Here is a 13,621-nt window from a genome sequence, read left to right on the forward strand (position 1 = left end):
GACAGCCCTCGACATCCCACCATAAAACCTTCCAAGAAGCAGTTTTGAGAGTGTGGTCAAGAGCCTGATCTACTGTTTCCAGCAGGGCAACACTCAACTCTTTCATCAACGTCTCCATCCTTTCTGTATCAGTGGGAAGCCATCACCATGGACTGATGGGTATTGGTGCTCATGGCATAAGGATACTCCATCCCCTCCATTTCTACACCCTCTACCTGCTCACCCCACCCCATCCCAGAGCAGCATGTGGGAAGCTTATTTAGCTACTGTCCATATGCTCAAGATGGTGACAGACATGCTAGTTACTGTATTTAAAGAAAATAATGATTAGAAGTAGCTGTATTATCAGTAGGGAAATAAGGCTGTGTTCCACACACAGATTTAGATTCACAGCTAAAATAAAAGCATACAACTGCAGGCTGTAGACCTTTGGATTTCATTAATAGGAGGGCTAGACAGATGAAGTCCCTATAAAAATGCCCTCTATTTTCTCACCACACCTGCTTGTCTACTTAAAATAGTCCATCTGTCATAGCAGCTAGTCCTACTTAAGTAGATTTCCTCAAAATGGTAAGTTCAGGTAAGTTCTTTCTTCAGCAACAGGAAAAAGTATAGCTTACAACCCAGCAATGCCCCAACCCACTTAGCCTCTGGTTATGTCTTTTCTCTCTACTCTGGGGAAATCAAGAGTCTGCTGTTAATTATGTTTGATAAGACGACCAGGCTCTCTGGATGAATGTTGACATATCTAATTGCTGGTCACAGCTGTAGGACTTCTCACTGCTTGGTAATCTAGGATGGGGTTTTAACCCTCCTTTTACCAATGCCAGGCACCAAAAAGAGGTGAATGCCATCTTCATATTATGAAAGTATCTCCACAGTTAAAGTAACAAACAGTGTTCCATTATGAAATCTTATTTTCTCTGTTTCTGTCGTGCACAGATTCTGTGTAGTTTAAGTAGACACAGTTCTGAATTTTTCTGTAATTAAGTATAGCACTTTTTGGAGGAGAGGACAGAGGCATGATTTTCAGAAATATTAATTCTATAATCGGTTTGGATGCAACTTCCCCAAAAAGGAGAAGATGGTAGAACACATGGGGCCTAGGGGAAAGAGAGAGTTATGTTTAATAAATAGATTTTACACTCTGCTCATAGGTGTACATATGCACACAAACACGTGAGTAAGGCAAAACATAATTGAAAATGAACAACTGATTTTATTCAGTACATTGGGTTTATTCGCATGCATAAGTGCTAGAAGAATCGGTGTCTTAGCTTACAAAAACACACTAGTTATACTGTAGTTGACTGGAGCTTATTAATATCCTACTCCTACAATCAGATTGGTGATGACATTCATTAGTCAATAAAACTGCATGGGCACAAGAGTCCAACTGTGAGGACCCACACTGAGGACTGGAGTTTGTCTACAAATGTATAATTTACTAATGGCTGCTAATGATGTTGCTCTACGCCTGTTGGCCTTTTCCAACAATGACTATTAGTATAATTAGCGGTGACTTTTTAAAGATAAGAATTAAATACAAAAAAATCCACTTGTGCAATTAAGACTATTCTGTCTTTAATTACAATATCAAGTGTATATCTTTGATTCCATTGCTGCAATGTGCTTAGACTCTGATTCAATGATCATTAAGTCAGTGGTTCCATTGGCTTTAATTGGGCCTTTGGAACAGCAGATGCTGTGCTTTTGAGTTCAAGGAGGCTTTGCTGAAGTGTGAGCATCTGCCAACATGGAAGTGATTACCTATATGAGGTCTGAGCTTGTAGAAGCCAATGTATATTTGGTTGCAATATTTTAGACCTTGTGTGCAGTACAGTTCAATGTATACATACAAAGGAGTAGCATTAAATTTGGATTTTCTGGCTTTTGGGAACTTGTGTGTGCCACTTTATCAATACGTTACTATAGTATAATATTTTGTACATTTGGCCAATAATAATTCATCCTGTACACTAAGCTGTAAAATCTTCCATAAATTAAAATTGGAATACTTGTCACGACAGGATCTCTGGCTTGAGTTTAAGGCATATCTTGTTCCTTTTGATTAGTTTCACATTAAATTTGAATTGAAATATAAAGAAACTGATTTTGTATTTTCTTTCCTGTTATCTAACAGGTCTCAGAATACGATTGTTCAATTTTTCTCTCAAGTTATTAAGCTGCTTGTTATATATAATTCGAGTGCTCCTGGATGATCCCACACAAGGACATGGATGGTAACATTTTCTTTACTTGCCCTCTTAGAGTATTTCTTATATTGTATGAAACAGATCAAGCACACTTGATGCATATAAATATTTGATTTTCTGCCAACAAGGATTTAGTTTGAGAATTTATAGATGGTTGTGGTGCAGCATAATTGCAAAACTGATCCATTCTTTCTGATTTACTAAGATAAAGTATCCAATGAACAAGTAATATGATTTTCCTGAAATCAAAAGTATTTTGCTCCTTATTACACAAAGTGCTTACTGTATCTTTGCTCGCATTGTGGTATAGTCTTGCTGGAATTATGTATTTGAACAAATGCCTGAGTCTTTTTGCCATGTTAATGAGTGTCATTTCAGAGGCTGTGTCTACATGTGCCGCTTCTTCCAGAGGTGGCATGGTAATGAGCTATCCGGAAGATTCTAATGAGACACAGATGCAAATTTTCCATGCCTCATTAGCATATGGCCACATAGTTCGTTGTCCAGAAGAAGCTCTTCTGGACTCCAAAGTACACCTGCAGACACGTGGCCCGCGGGCATCTTCCAGAAGTAAAACCTCCTTCCGGAAGCCCCTTCTTCCTCAAAATTTTGTCTGCCTTCCAACAACAATAGACAAAGTGAGGAATAATAGACAAAATTTTGAGGAAGAAGGAGCTTCTGGAAGGAGGGTTTCTTTCTGGAAGATCGCCACAGGCTGTGTGTCTGCACATGTACTTTGGAGTCTGGAAGAACTTCTTCCAGACTCTGAACCATGTGGCCATATGCTAATGTGGCATGGAAAATTTGCATCCACGCCTCATTAGCATCTTCTGGATGGCTCATTACTGTGCTGCTTCCACAAGAAGTGTCACGTGTAGACACAGCGAGATTGTGTCTCATACGTGATAAATAAATGAGGAAATCATTGCCATATTCCAACGCCTCGACTTGTACGTGTACAGCCCACCAGTTGACTAACTTTTTTGATCAGTCCTGCACCTGATACTTAAACTCCAAGCACTGCAAACCATAATGCGGAGAGCTGGGAACAGGCATTCAAAAGCAGCACCGACTCCTATATGGAGTTGACACTGAAAACCTGACAAGTTAGAGGTTGGACAGGCACAGCATGTTGTGCTTAGTCGTTCATCTCTAGCTCTAGTCCCATTACATGAATCGCCAACAGCACAGTATCTTTGTACAGGAAAAACAACCTGCTGCTCAATCTTTCCACATATCCTAATCTATTTTCCATGACTTTCCCTCTCATCCTAAATGTTAAGCAGGAAGCTTGTGAGCTGTAGCTTATAGCCCATATGCTGCTCTAAATGAAGTCAGTTTTGTTATTGATTTAGAGGCAGTAGAATTGACTCCTATTAGGTCAACATGGACATTTTAAAAGTTCTAATATTAGAAAAGTTTTATAAGAGTCAGTTGGCCTTCCTGCAAATGGCCACTGGGACCCTGTGCTGGGGGACCACCTGCAGACCATCTAGCTTGACTGCCCTGGCACTTGGACCCATCCTGGAGGAAGCCACCCTACCCTCAAATGGCTGCCGAGAAGGGAGGGGTGTTGGTCCCTCATCAGATACTGCTCGAGTTCAAATTAACCCTTTGTTGCTCACATTTTGCATCAATAAATATTACCTTATTTTACACTTAAGACCATCACAAGGTTATACTTGTATGCATTTTATTAAATGTATAGGGACAGCAGAGGAAGCCAAGGCATAGCAGGGTCCAGTGTGTCTGCTGCTGTTATGAATCTGGGGCAGTGAACTAAATGTATGGCCCACTTGTTAGCTTGGTTCTCTGCTCAGCTTGATACTCAGGAGCAGTCAGTGCCATCCATCCTGGGATACGTAGAGGGGCCCAGGGCCAGGGTTGTGGGCCTCCTCCTACCTCCCTAGCCAGCCAAGACTAACTGCTACAGAGTGGTGATGGCAAAAAGCACTCCCATCACTGCACCAATCTTTTTTTTTGTTTTAGTCCATAGCTCTTGTCCTGTCCCACTGCCCCAGGACTTGGTATGGGCAGGAGTCATCGGGCAACATCGGATGGGACTTTAATCTTCTCTTGATAGGGACTCTTCCTCTTTCTTGGGTAGGTTATTTTGCAGGGCTAGGTGCTGCTGGCAGTGGGCCATCCACAGAGGCTGGCTTCAGAGACTGATTCCATTGTGCACACCACACCCTCATACACACTTTCCTCACTCACACAAAGGAAAGATCACTTCAGAGAAAGCAACTGCTTTTACAAAGGAACAACCAGGATTTCTTGCAGACTTATGGTATCTATAAGCAATTTCCTACTAACCTACAATACTTTATATACACTTAGCAGCTGCTACAAAACAAAGCTTGCAGAAAGTTACAGGACTTACATCTGCATTGCACTGGGCTGAGCAGAGGCTTTATACAACAAAAGTAAATAGACAATACTGGAAAAATTAAAGAAGTAGGAAAAATTGTGAGATGTAAACTAGAATCTTTAGCTGACAAATCCGTATCTCTTAAAGATGGGGTTTCAGTATAGCTGTGGGTCACATTATAATCAATATGATCTCAGTTAAAATTTAGACATCACTGTTCTTTGTTAGCTGTAACCATTATAATGTATACAGAATCTTGAAGCCAATCTATATGCAATTGTGTAAGCCAATGTAATGCATGTTATTCAGGGATATGAGAAGGACACCTCCATCCCCAGGAATTTAAGTTACAGACATCTAACTGCTATCCACACTGGCGGTATGTCAGTGGGAGACCCTCTCATGCCGACATAACACATCTTTGCCATGTGTGCTACAGTGACACAATTTTATCAATGTAGTGCTCACTTGCCTTTAGAAAACTGCTACAGTTGCACCAGTCTAAGGTCTTCCTTCTGCAAAGTCTCTAGCATACATGTAGTAGCACTGACCACTATCATAAGCCGAGTTACCTACAAACATAAAGTGTTTGCTTATAAGAGTCAGAGTGTCTCCTGCAGCTACACTAGTCATGATTACAGCTCTTTTATTTTTGGTAGCTGCTATATTGTTTGATTTTTCACACCTTACAGGCAGATTGTTTTAGCTGTTGCCTACTTCAGATTTAATTGGCCATAAATGCATCCTTTGCCTATTATTGTTGTAAGGCAAACACCCCCCCTTCAACCTTTCCTCACAGTCCAGGAGATCTAGCCTATTTTATGTCTTTGTTAGTCTCCATAGATGAGTGTGCTCCCCTTCCACCCTGTGCATCTTTACTGCACAGATATAGGCTTTCATGGTAATAAAAGCCAGTCAGTCAGTCAAACACAGACATACTGCAAGGCTCAAGAGATCTCAGAGGCTTCTTGAGGTGATGGGAGCAATCTGTATCATGATCACCGTACAGCTTTTTCTCACTTCAGCATGCCTACTGGGTAACATAGAAGCATGTCATTTAAGAATACATGCCTTTTATTTCAAAGTATGATTAATTTTGGTAAATTTATGGTGCTTACTTTCAGACTCTGCAGATCACTCCATAAAGATCCTTCAAGGTGTTAAATTTAAGTAGTACAAAATCTTCAGAAAACATAATTAGGAGGCCACTCTTAGTTTTTATAGCTGAGCTATTCTCTTAAATCCTATTCCTCGATGGAAAACAGCAGCAATATAGGAATTGAGAAAAATGTGTAATGTGAACATGTGAAAACAATAAGATGAATGAAAATTAGAAATATGTTTGGGCAAACAATACTTTCTAAATCTTTCTGAAAATACAAACAAAGTGTATTATTTACATACATTAGGTACAATACTGTTGGAAAATTATGTATGTCCTTTCACATGTTAAATAATAGAAATGCATGTAGTTAGAAAAGCAGCAACAAAGGCTTTTTAAAAGCTACAGGATAGATCCCATGACTATATTGGAATAAATTTCCCATCTGGTGCCTGTTATCACAACATAAATTCCATTTTTTTTTCTGATGTCCAGACCCAAGGTCCAGTTTAAATTAATGCAATTTTCCAGTTTAAGGGAAACATTAAACAAAAGGGGCATTCAGATATTTTAAAGATTGCTAACAGCTTCTAGCATGATGAAGCAGCTGATTCTTTTAAAATTAAATCTAAGCAATTATTAATGTTAAATGACTGTAGTGAGGCTAAATAAGTGTACTGTAAAGCAGGGGTTGGGAATCTCCAGTGTGCCCATCACATGTGGTTCATCAAGGTTAGCTGCTGGTGGAGTACCAGATGGTATGTTTGCCTGATTGTCTGAAGGCATGGATATCCACAGCTCCTAGTGGTCGTGGTTCACTCTTCCCATTGGGGGCTCTCGGAAGCAGTGGCCTGGACCATGCCACTTTCATTTGGCTGGGAACTGTGAACCACGGCTACTGGGAGCTGTGGGACTCCGTGCCTGCAGATGCTCAGGTAAACAAACGATCTGGTGACCCACAAGCAGCTAACCCTGATGCAGTGCATGCAGCCTGTGGGCCAGAGATTCCCCACTTTTGCTGTAAAGCTTATGCAAGCTTCTTGGTTCTCAGTGTGTTCTGTATTTTAAAAATTTAGACAGGGAGTAATCAACCTAATATTCACTGTCTGAAGGTAACTTTAGATAACTCTTTATGCTCACGTACAGCAGTTTATTCATCAGTTGCAAACCAGGTAGTTCTCCAGCCCTTGCCCAGACTACTTGTTCATGGATTCTAAATATCTAATAATTAACTGGCATGTCCCTTCACTCTGTGTTGATTCATTAAGTTTTGCTAAATATATTGTAACATGCTATTTTACATATTTTGCTCTACCACCCATGTGGCTTCCTTCTGCTCAGGAATTTCACAGATAAGTCACATTGTGCATGCTCACTAAGGCCGTGATCCTGCCAACTGTTCTACATAGGCAGACATCTGTGCCTGGAGGATCGGGGCTTAGCCAGCTGCTGGTATCACATTCTTAGCAGTACTGGGCTTTGGAGAGAGTAGACCAGGCTACTACATCACAGTACTAGCCGATGGTGCCTCATATATGCTGTTACGATGGCTAGAACTTTGAATTGTAAAGGATATTCTGGGCCTGTTCATGTCTACAGCCTCCTGTTAGTGTAAGATCTAGGATGCATTTTTAAAAATGAGTAAACCAGAATATCGTGCTTACCAACTACTGGGTTTGAGAGAGGTTTTTTGCAGGGAGGGGGAGAATTTGCTGGACAAATCCGTAAAAATGTTGGCATTTGTAGAGGATCAAGCCAACAAAAATACTGGACAAAACCACCTGGTAAACAAGGAAAGGATGTAATTGGAGCCAAAAGAAACTGTCATACCCAATTGCAGTAGATGGAACAGAGCACAGGAAATTATACTTTGTGGTCCATCAAATCCATGACATTTCCTTCAGAACTCCCCATGAGAGAAAAATATTTCTTGTTTTTACTTTGGATCAGCAACTTCCATTCCCCTCTCTCAGCAGGAGCAATAACACAAAGGCATAAACAGGGAATCAGTGTCAACATGGATGGACAGGTCGTCTTCTGTATGGATGCCCCAAGAGCTATAGATTTATCTAAGGATCTTCCTCACCATCACAGATATGTGATGTGAAATGTGCCCCCTACCTTTGTCTGGTCCACACATTTCTCTGGTGCATCCCAAGTCTGTATGAAGGGAGCAAGGAGTTCTATTTTACAGAGTTTAAACATCAAGGGAAAGTTTACTTCCCCCATGCATGTACTTGTGTTGGAGGGAGAGGGCTTGGTTTATGAATACTAGACAGGAACACAATGCACAGCACATATATATTAGTTGTTTTTTCTACACAAATGCCACTAGTCTCTTACTGAAGTAAGCAGAAATTATCCAACTAGAAGATGGGATCTGTAGTTTGGTGCAAATTTTCTTTTGAAATGATGGAAACTGGACCCGCCAATGATCTCCACACCCACCCTGACTATAACTAGAATTATTAGTATTTTTCCCACTTCCTTTGGGCTTCCTCCTGTGCAAGTACCCATTCTTCTGGTAATCGCTTTTGGTTTTTATAGGAGGTCACATATGAAAATAAATCTATTTAAATAGGAAGAAAAATTCTGCCTTTTAGTGAAGTCCGTTTGTGTATCTTCGTGCCTACCACAACTGAATTAGTGTGCACAGTGTATGGCATATTTTATAGAACAATGATACCTAACAAATTAACCCCTACCCATTTTTTTCCCAAATCTTTTTACAATGGTGTTTCCATATACATCTGAACGTGGGATTTATGTGTGGATATGTTGACTTCCGGCAGCAAGGAATTAAACAGGGGCTGTTCCAGTCAAAATCACACCCCTGTGAAGATTGATTGGTGAGTTCCAGATTTTTTTAAAATATAATGATGATCAATTTTAGTGCCAATACCCATATGATTTCTTTGTTATGCAGAAAGTTGAAGGTATGTGTACCAATGAGAGAGAAATGGTCTATAGTGGCCGAATTTATGAACTAAGTTGATGAAACCATAACATTTCTTCAGAGAATTTCTTGCCCTACAGAATTAATTTCACCCAGTAACTCTGAGTTTCTGGCAAAGAATCACACATTTCTTGCAGAATTGGTGGTATGTTAAGGCTCCAGAACCCTGGAGCAAGTAATCTTAAATACCATGTTTTTGGAGACTCAAGATGGATTCAATATAGAGACTAACTGCCTAAATCCAGGCAAATGAATACCCCCATTTGAATGCAGAAGTATAACAGGGTCTGCCTGCTCTTTTGTGTCCCTTTGTGGCTGAGAGCACTCTGTGTGGTCTTGACCATGGCCTTCTGAGTTCTGAGGGTGGGATCATTTCTCATCCATTTGAGTCTCTTAGGCATCTCTTTCCTTGCTGCAGCTGGGTCTGCAGGGCCTTGGGCATGACAGTTCTCTGGCTAAGGCCTGGCAGACTTACTAGGCCAAGTCACCAGAAAAAAATCCTCTGTAGTCTGGACTGTGTCAGCCAATGAAACTGGGTTAACATATCACACCCAGGTCTGAGCTGGCATGGGAAAAATTGCCAGGTATTGCCCTAGGACAATTGAATCCATGATCTTACCAGCTATGTGGCTCTCAGGCCATTACCACTGGGAAGCCCAGTCCTTCAAGTTTTGGTCCCCCACTCGGGGCCATACACCAGTAGGAAAAGATTCGGTTTGGAACCGCTGTTGATATGCCTCTGGGATACCTCAAGGTGGTCCAGTATGTCTGCTTTCACAGTCCTGTAGTCGGCTAAGTTCCTGAATGGAATTGCTTTGCCCTAGCCCAGCAGCTTCTTTTATGTTGGCCTGCCAGGCCCTTATAGGCTGGGAATTGTGCCCAATAGAACTGTGGGGGGTAGGGCCTGCAGGCACATGCAGGGCAGCATGCAGAGCCACCTGCCCCATCCCTTTCCCTCCCATCCCCAGAGCCTGTGTCACTAAAGGGGAGCTGCTCCATGTAAGTGCTCTGCACCTCAACCCCCTGTTTCAGTCCTGAGCCCCTTCTTGCACCTTCACCCCAACTTTCTTGGACCCCATCCTCCACCCTAACTCCTGCCCAGACTCTCCACCCCCACCCACCCTCCTGCCATGAGCCCTCTCCCAGACCCACACTGTTATGTTCTGAAGATACACACAGGATCTTTTTTTTTTTCAGAGAAAAAGGGAATATGAAATGTTTATTGAGCATACAATGCAAAGAGCAGCATGTGCATTCACACCTACCTGCACACTGCACTGGCCCCGCCCCCCTGCAGATATTCTTATAGTTATCAGTATGTCATAGCTAAACTCAGTCTGGTGGCCAGTCAGATTGATACGAGGAGGAATCAGGCTCTGTTGATCTCAGTATGAGCTCCTCCAAGGCTTGGTTTGCAGGGCCAAGCCCAGTGTGCCATGGCAAAAGAACCCACTTTTGTAATTGTAAGATCCCATTTGGGTCTGTGGGTTTTGATAGGTCATGCTGCAGTCCTTGATGAGTTTATATTGGAGTTTTCTGCAATTATCCTTTGATGTTTACGGCCAGGCTTCCCATCATCATCTCTTGTTTGTAGTTTCATCTTTGGGATAGTCTGCCTGTCTCCAAGGTTCATCTATTTTACTAATTCATTTAGCCTCAGAAGTTTCCAAGTTTCTCACATCCTCTTGACCATCTGAGCATTTTGATGGCTTTTTCACACATTCTTCTCTCAGGCCAAATCATTTTGTAGGAAATTTTAAACAAAGGATTATATAGATACTAAAGACCTTCACGTAACTTAGCTTGCAAACAAGACAAAAAGCACAACTTAATTTATGATGTGAAACAAGAAGCAAAGGTGACTTGTAAGGTAAGACAAGTACTCATACAGAATTTATGAGCAAATAATTTAAAAGGACTTATTACCATCATTATACTTACATTGTATACCAACACTAAAATACTTTGGCCGGGGCACCCCACCTCCTTCCCTGAGCCCCATCCCACACTCCAAAACTCTTGATCCCAACTGGAGCCTCTTTGTGTACCCCAAACACCTCATCCCCAGGCCAACACCAGAGTTCACATTCTCAGCCAGAGACCTCACCACCTTCCACATGCATAACCCTGCCTCAACCCACAGCCCCCTCCTCATTCTGAATCCCTTGTTTTGTCCCCATTCTGAAGCCAAGGGGACCCCACAGTATCTAATAACCCTGGACCCCCAGAAGAGTTAATCTGGCTCTGATCAAGAATGCATTTTATTTTGTTCAAATGGTAAGTACTTAACGGGGGAGATAAATTTCACCAAGACAAAAATAGCTTCACAGAGGGAAAAAAATCACCAGTAATGGGGCTTTATACCTGACAAGAGTACATATTTTCAGTTTCAGAACCAGTGCATATAAATGCTCACTCATACATAGATACATTTATTGTGTTGTTGTGATTCAACAGGTCTCCTATTATTTGGGTGAACAGAAGCTTACCATTGTGGGGATTACAGGTAATGTATAATTAGATCGTTTTTACCAATTACATTTTTTGTAAACTTAGTGCGCTTTGATTTTTAATACATCAGAGAAGCTAAATACTGATATATAGTGAACAACAGTCTACTTCCTTGTCAGCCCGCTATAGTGGTAAATTGAAACTAATTGAAGTAAAGTAAGAAGGCAAACTCAATTTCAATCTGTATGATGCAGAATATAAACTGCTGTGCAACATATGCATTCATAGGAAAACGTAGCTTGAGATTGTACTAATTAATAAAAAGTTTAGCATTCTGTAAGTATTTTTCCTTCAAACTAAACAATGTCTATTGGAACAAATCTTGCATCCTTCACTAAAATCTTGTCTAGTCCCCTACTCCACAGCAGGAGTTAGGTGGGAATTACTACGTTGCTTAGGGATGTAAATTTTCCATGCCCAAGTGACATAGTTATACTGATAAAAGTTTGTATTGTAAAATAGGGTTGAGGTTAGAAGGCCACACCTATACTACCACTTATATTTGCAAAACTTGTGTTCTTCAGGAAAGTTAATATTCAATTCCAAAGGGACAGAAGTCGCACCAGCCATACCACGTGTGCTAGTGTGTAGAGTGCTATGTTGGTGGGACCTCTTCCACTATTCGTTGGGGTGGGGGGTGTTAATTATCCTGATAGGTGAACGACAGTTTAGGTACCTGAGGGATGTTACAGTGGCCTGGCTGCATCAATTCAGCTGTCACTATAAGTTCTGTATTGTAGACATAGCCTGAGTCTCAACTTCTAAGCTATTGTGATTCATTCTATTTTGGACTATATCTTAAATCAGAAGGAAGCCAAAGCTAATACAGAATATGACACTCTGCACAGTAGGAAGAGAATCTTGTTACAAGCACTTTACAAGAGTGTTTTGTGAGCTGCACGGGCTGCCTGTGGGAGTCCAAATGCAATTTCAGCTGTTGTTTTCACTCACAATGCCCTAAGCGGTATGGTACCTGTTCGTCTCAGAGATTGCCTTTCTCACTGCTGTAGGGTGGATCTGTGGCTGCCTCAGTCAAATCTGATCATCCTTTCCCTCAATAAAGAATAATAGATTTCTACTAGGATATTTTTTCGGAGGGTTCCTCTGAGGGCTTTGCAATTTGATCCTATCCTAGTCCAAAATTGTCTGTACAAGTTAGACTTTTAGGCACGCTTCAAGAGGAGGCAGATATTGTTTAAGAAATGTTGTTCAGGTTTCAACATTTTTCTTTTGTTCTTTTTAAAGTCTGAATAGTACTATTATAGTTTATTTAGTTGTGTTGTATGGAATTACTGTTGGCTCCCATTTGTTAGGTGGTTTGCCTTTTAAGTAGTTGGTTTTATGGTTTCTAAGCAAACAAACAAATAAATAAAAATGAGATTTCGGGTGCCCAGCACATTGAAATCAGTCCCACAGTTATTAAACTTCATAAGGTTTCTGGAAAATAAGCCTATTATTTTGCATTAAGTTAAAAGCAAGACTTCTAAGATAGTTGTGGAAATTCTCCCTAAATAATTTATTTTTATATTGAGAAGTCCTGAATCATGTAGTATAAATTATGCTTTTACATTTTTGCATTACACTCAGTACAAATCTGTTATGGTGAATTATATCTCTGGGTAGTACAGTTGTTTCAAGCAACATTCCTATGATGGAGATAATGTATGAATATTTGTTTACAATATGCAAAATCTTCATAATAGAATTTTTACCAAGACATCTAGGTTACTTTTTTCTGATTTAATGTTAAACTACTGAGACATAGGATTAACAATTTATGATGCAGGTTTATATATAAAATCTATCCTCCTCTCTCTGTGTGTGTGTGTGTGTGTGTGTGTGTGTGTGTGTGTGTGTGTGTGTGTGTAAAATAAAATCCAGTTGTATGCAAGATATAAGCTTCACTGTATCTAAAGCAAGGCTACTTACTGGAAGAATGAAATGTTTTGGTAATTTTTAAAATATTTTCTAATTCACACCATCTATTTTGAATCTAAGTAATGTAATTTGAAGTGAAAGTAGTACAGGATGTTGATCTTTCATTGGCAATGAGCACTAATTTACAATTAGGAATAGAGACTAATTTGATTCCAGACTCCAGACTAAGTTACACAAATGTATAAATATTATTTTTTTATTTAAGGTATACACAATTTTAAGTTGGTTTTGTGATTTTTAAAGACATTGTGGAAGTATGCGGTGTGTAACCAAATAGATATTTACTGTTCTTGTGTACATGTTCATTAGCTCAGCATATACTGACTTAAATGATGAAATTTATAATCTGCTTTTTGCTGTGTTTCCAGACTTTTTTAAAAAAATAATTATGACCTAGACACAAAAAGAAAAATAACACATTACTCTAATGGCTGAAGAAGGTCATGACTTCCTCCCACCATTTGTTTTATTTTAAATTCATTTTTATACACTGTCATCTCAAAATAGAACAAGTCCTGGAACCCTGC

General features: G+C 40.2%; 1 protein-coding gene across 2 annotated transcripts in view; it reads left to right on the forward strand.

Annotated features, from left to right (window-relative positions):
- The window catches only part of KCNT2 (potassium sodium-activated channel subfamily T member 2), a 353,293-nt gene that overhangs the window by 92,844 nt on the left and 246,828 nt on the right, over window positions 1–13,621 (forward strand). The window contains exons 3-6 of one of the 2 annotated variants that reach the window (XM_075002442.1): window positions 2,144–2,243; window positions 3,651–3,653; window positions 8,497–8,538; window positions 11,103–11,151. In XM_075002442.1, coding sequence (XP_074858543.1) covers window positions 2,144–2,243; window positions 3,651–3,653; window positions 8,497–8,538; window positions 11,103–11,151 — 194 coding nt within the window. Of the gene's footprint in view, window positions 1–2,143; window positions 2,244–3,650; window positions 3,654–8,481; window positions 8,539–11,102; window positions 11,152–13,621 lie in introns of both variants that reach the window. The other variant, XM_075002444.1, reaches the window with a different exon arrangement.

The sequence above is a fragment of the Carettochelys insculpta genome, chromosome 9, assembly GCF_033958435.1.
Source record: "Carettochelys insculpta isolate YL-2023 chromosome 9, ASM3395843v1, whole genome shotgun sequence".
NCBI lineage: Eukaryota > Metazoa > Chordata > Testudines > Carettochelyidae > Carettochelys > Carettochelys insculpta.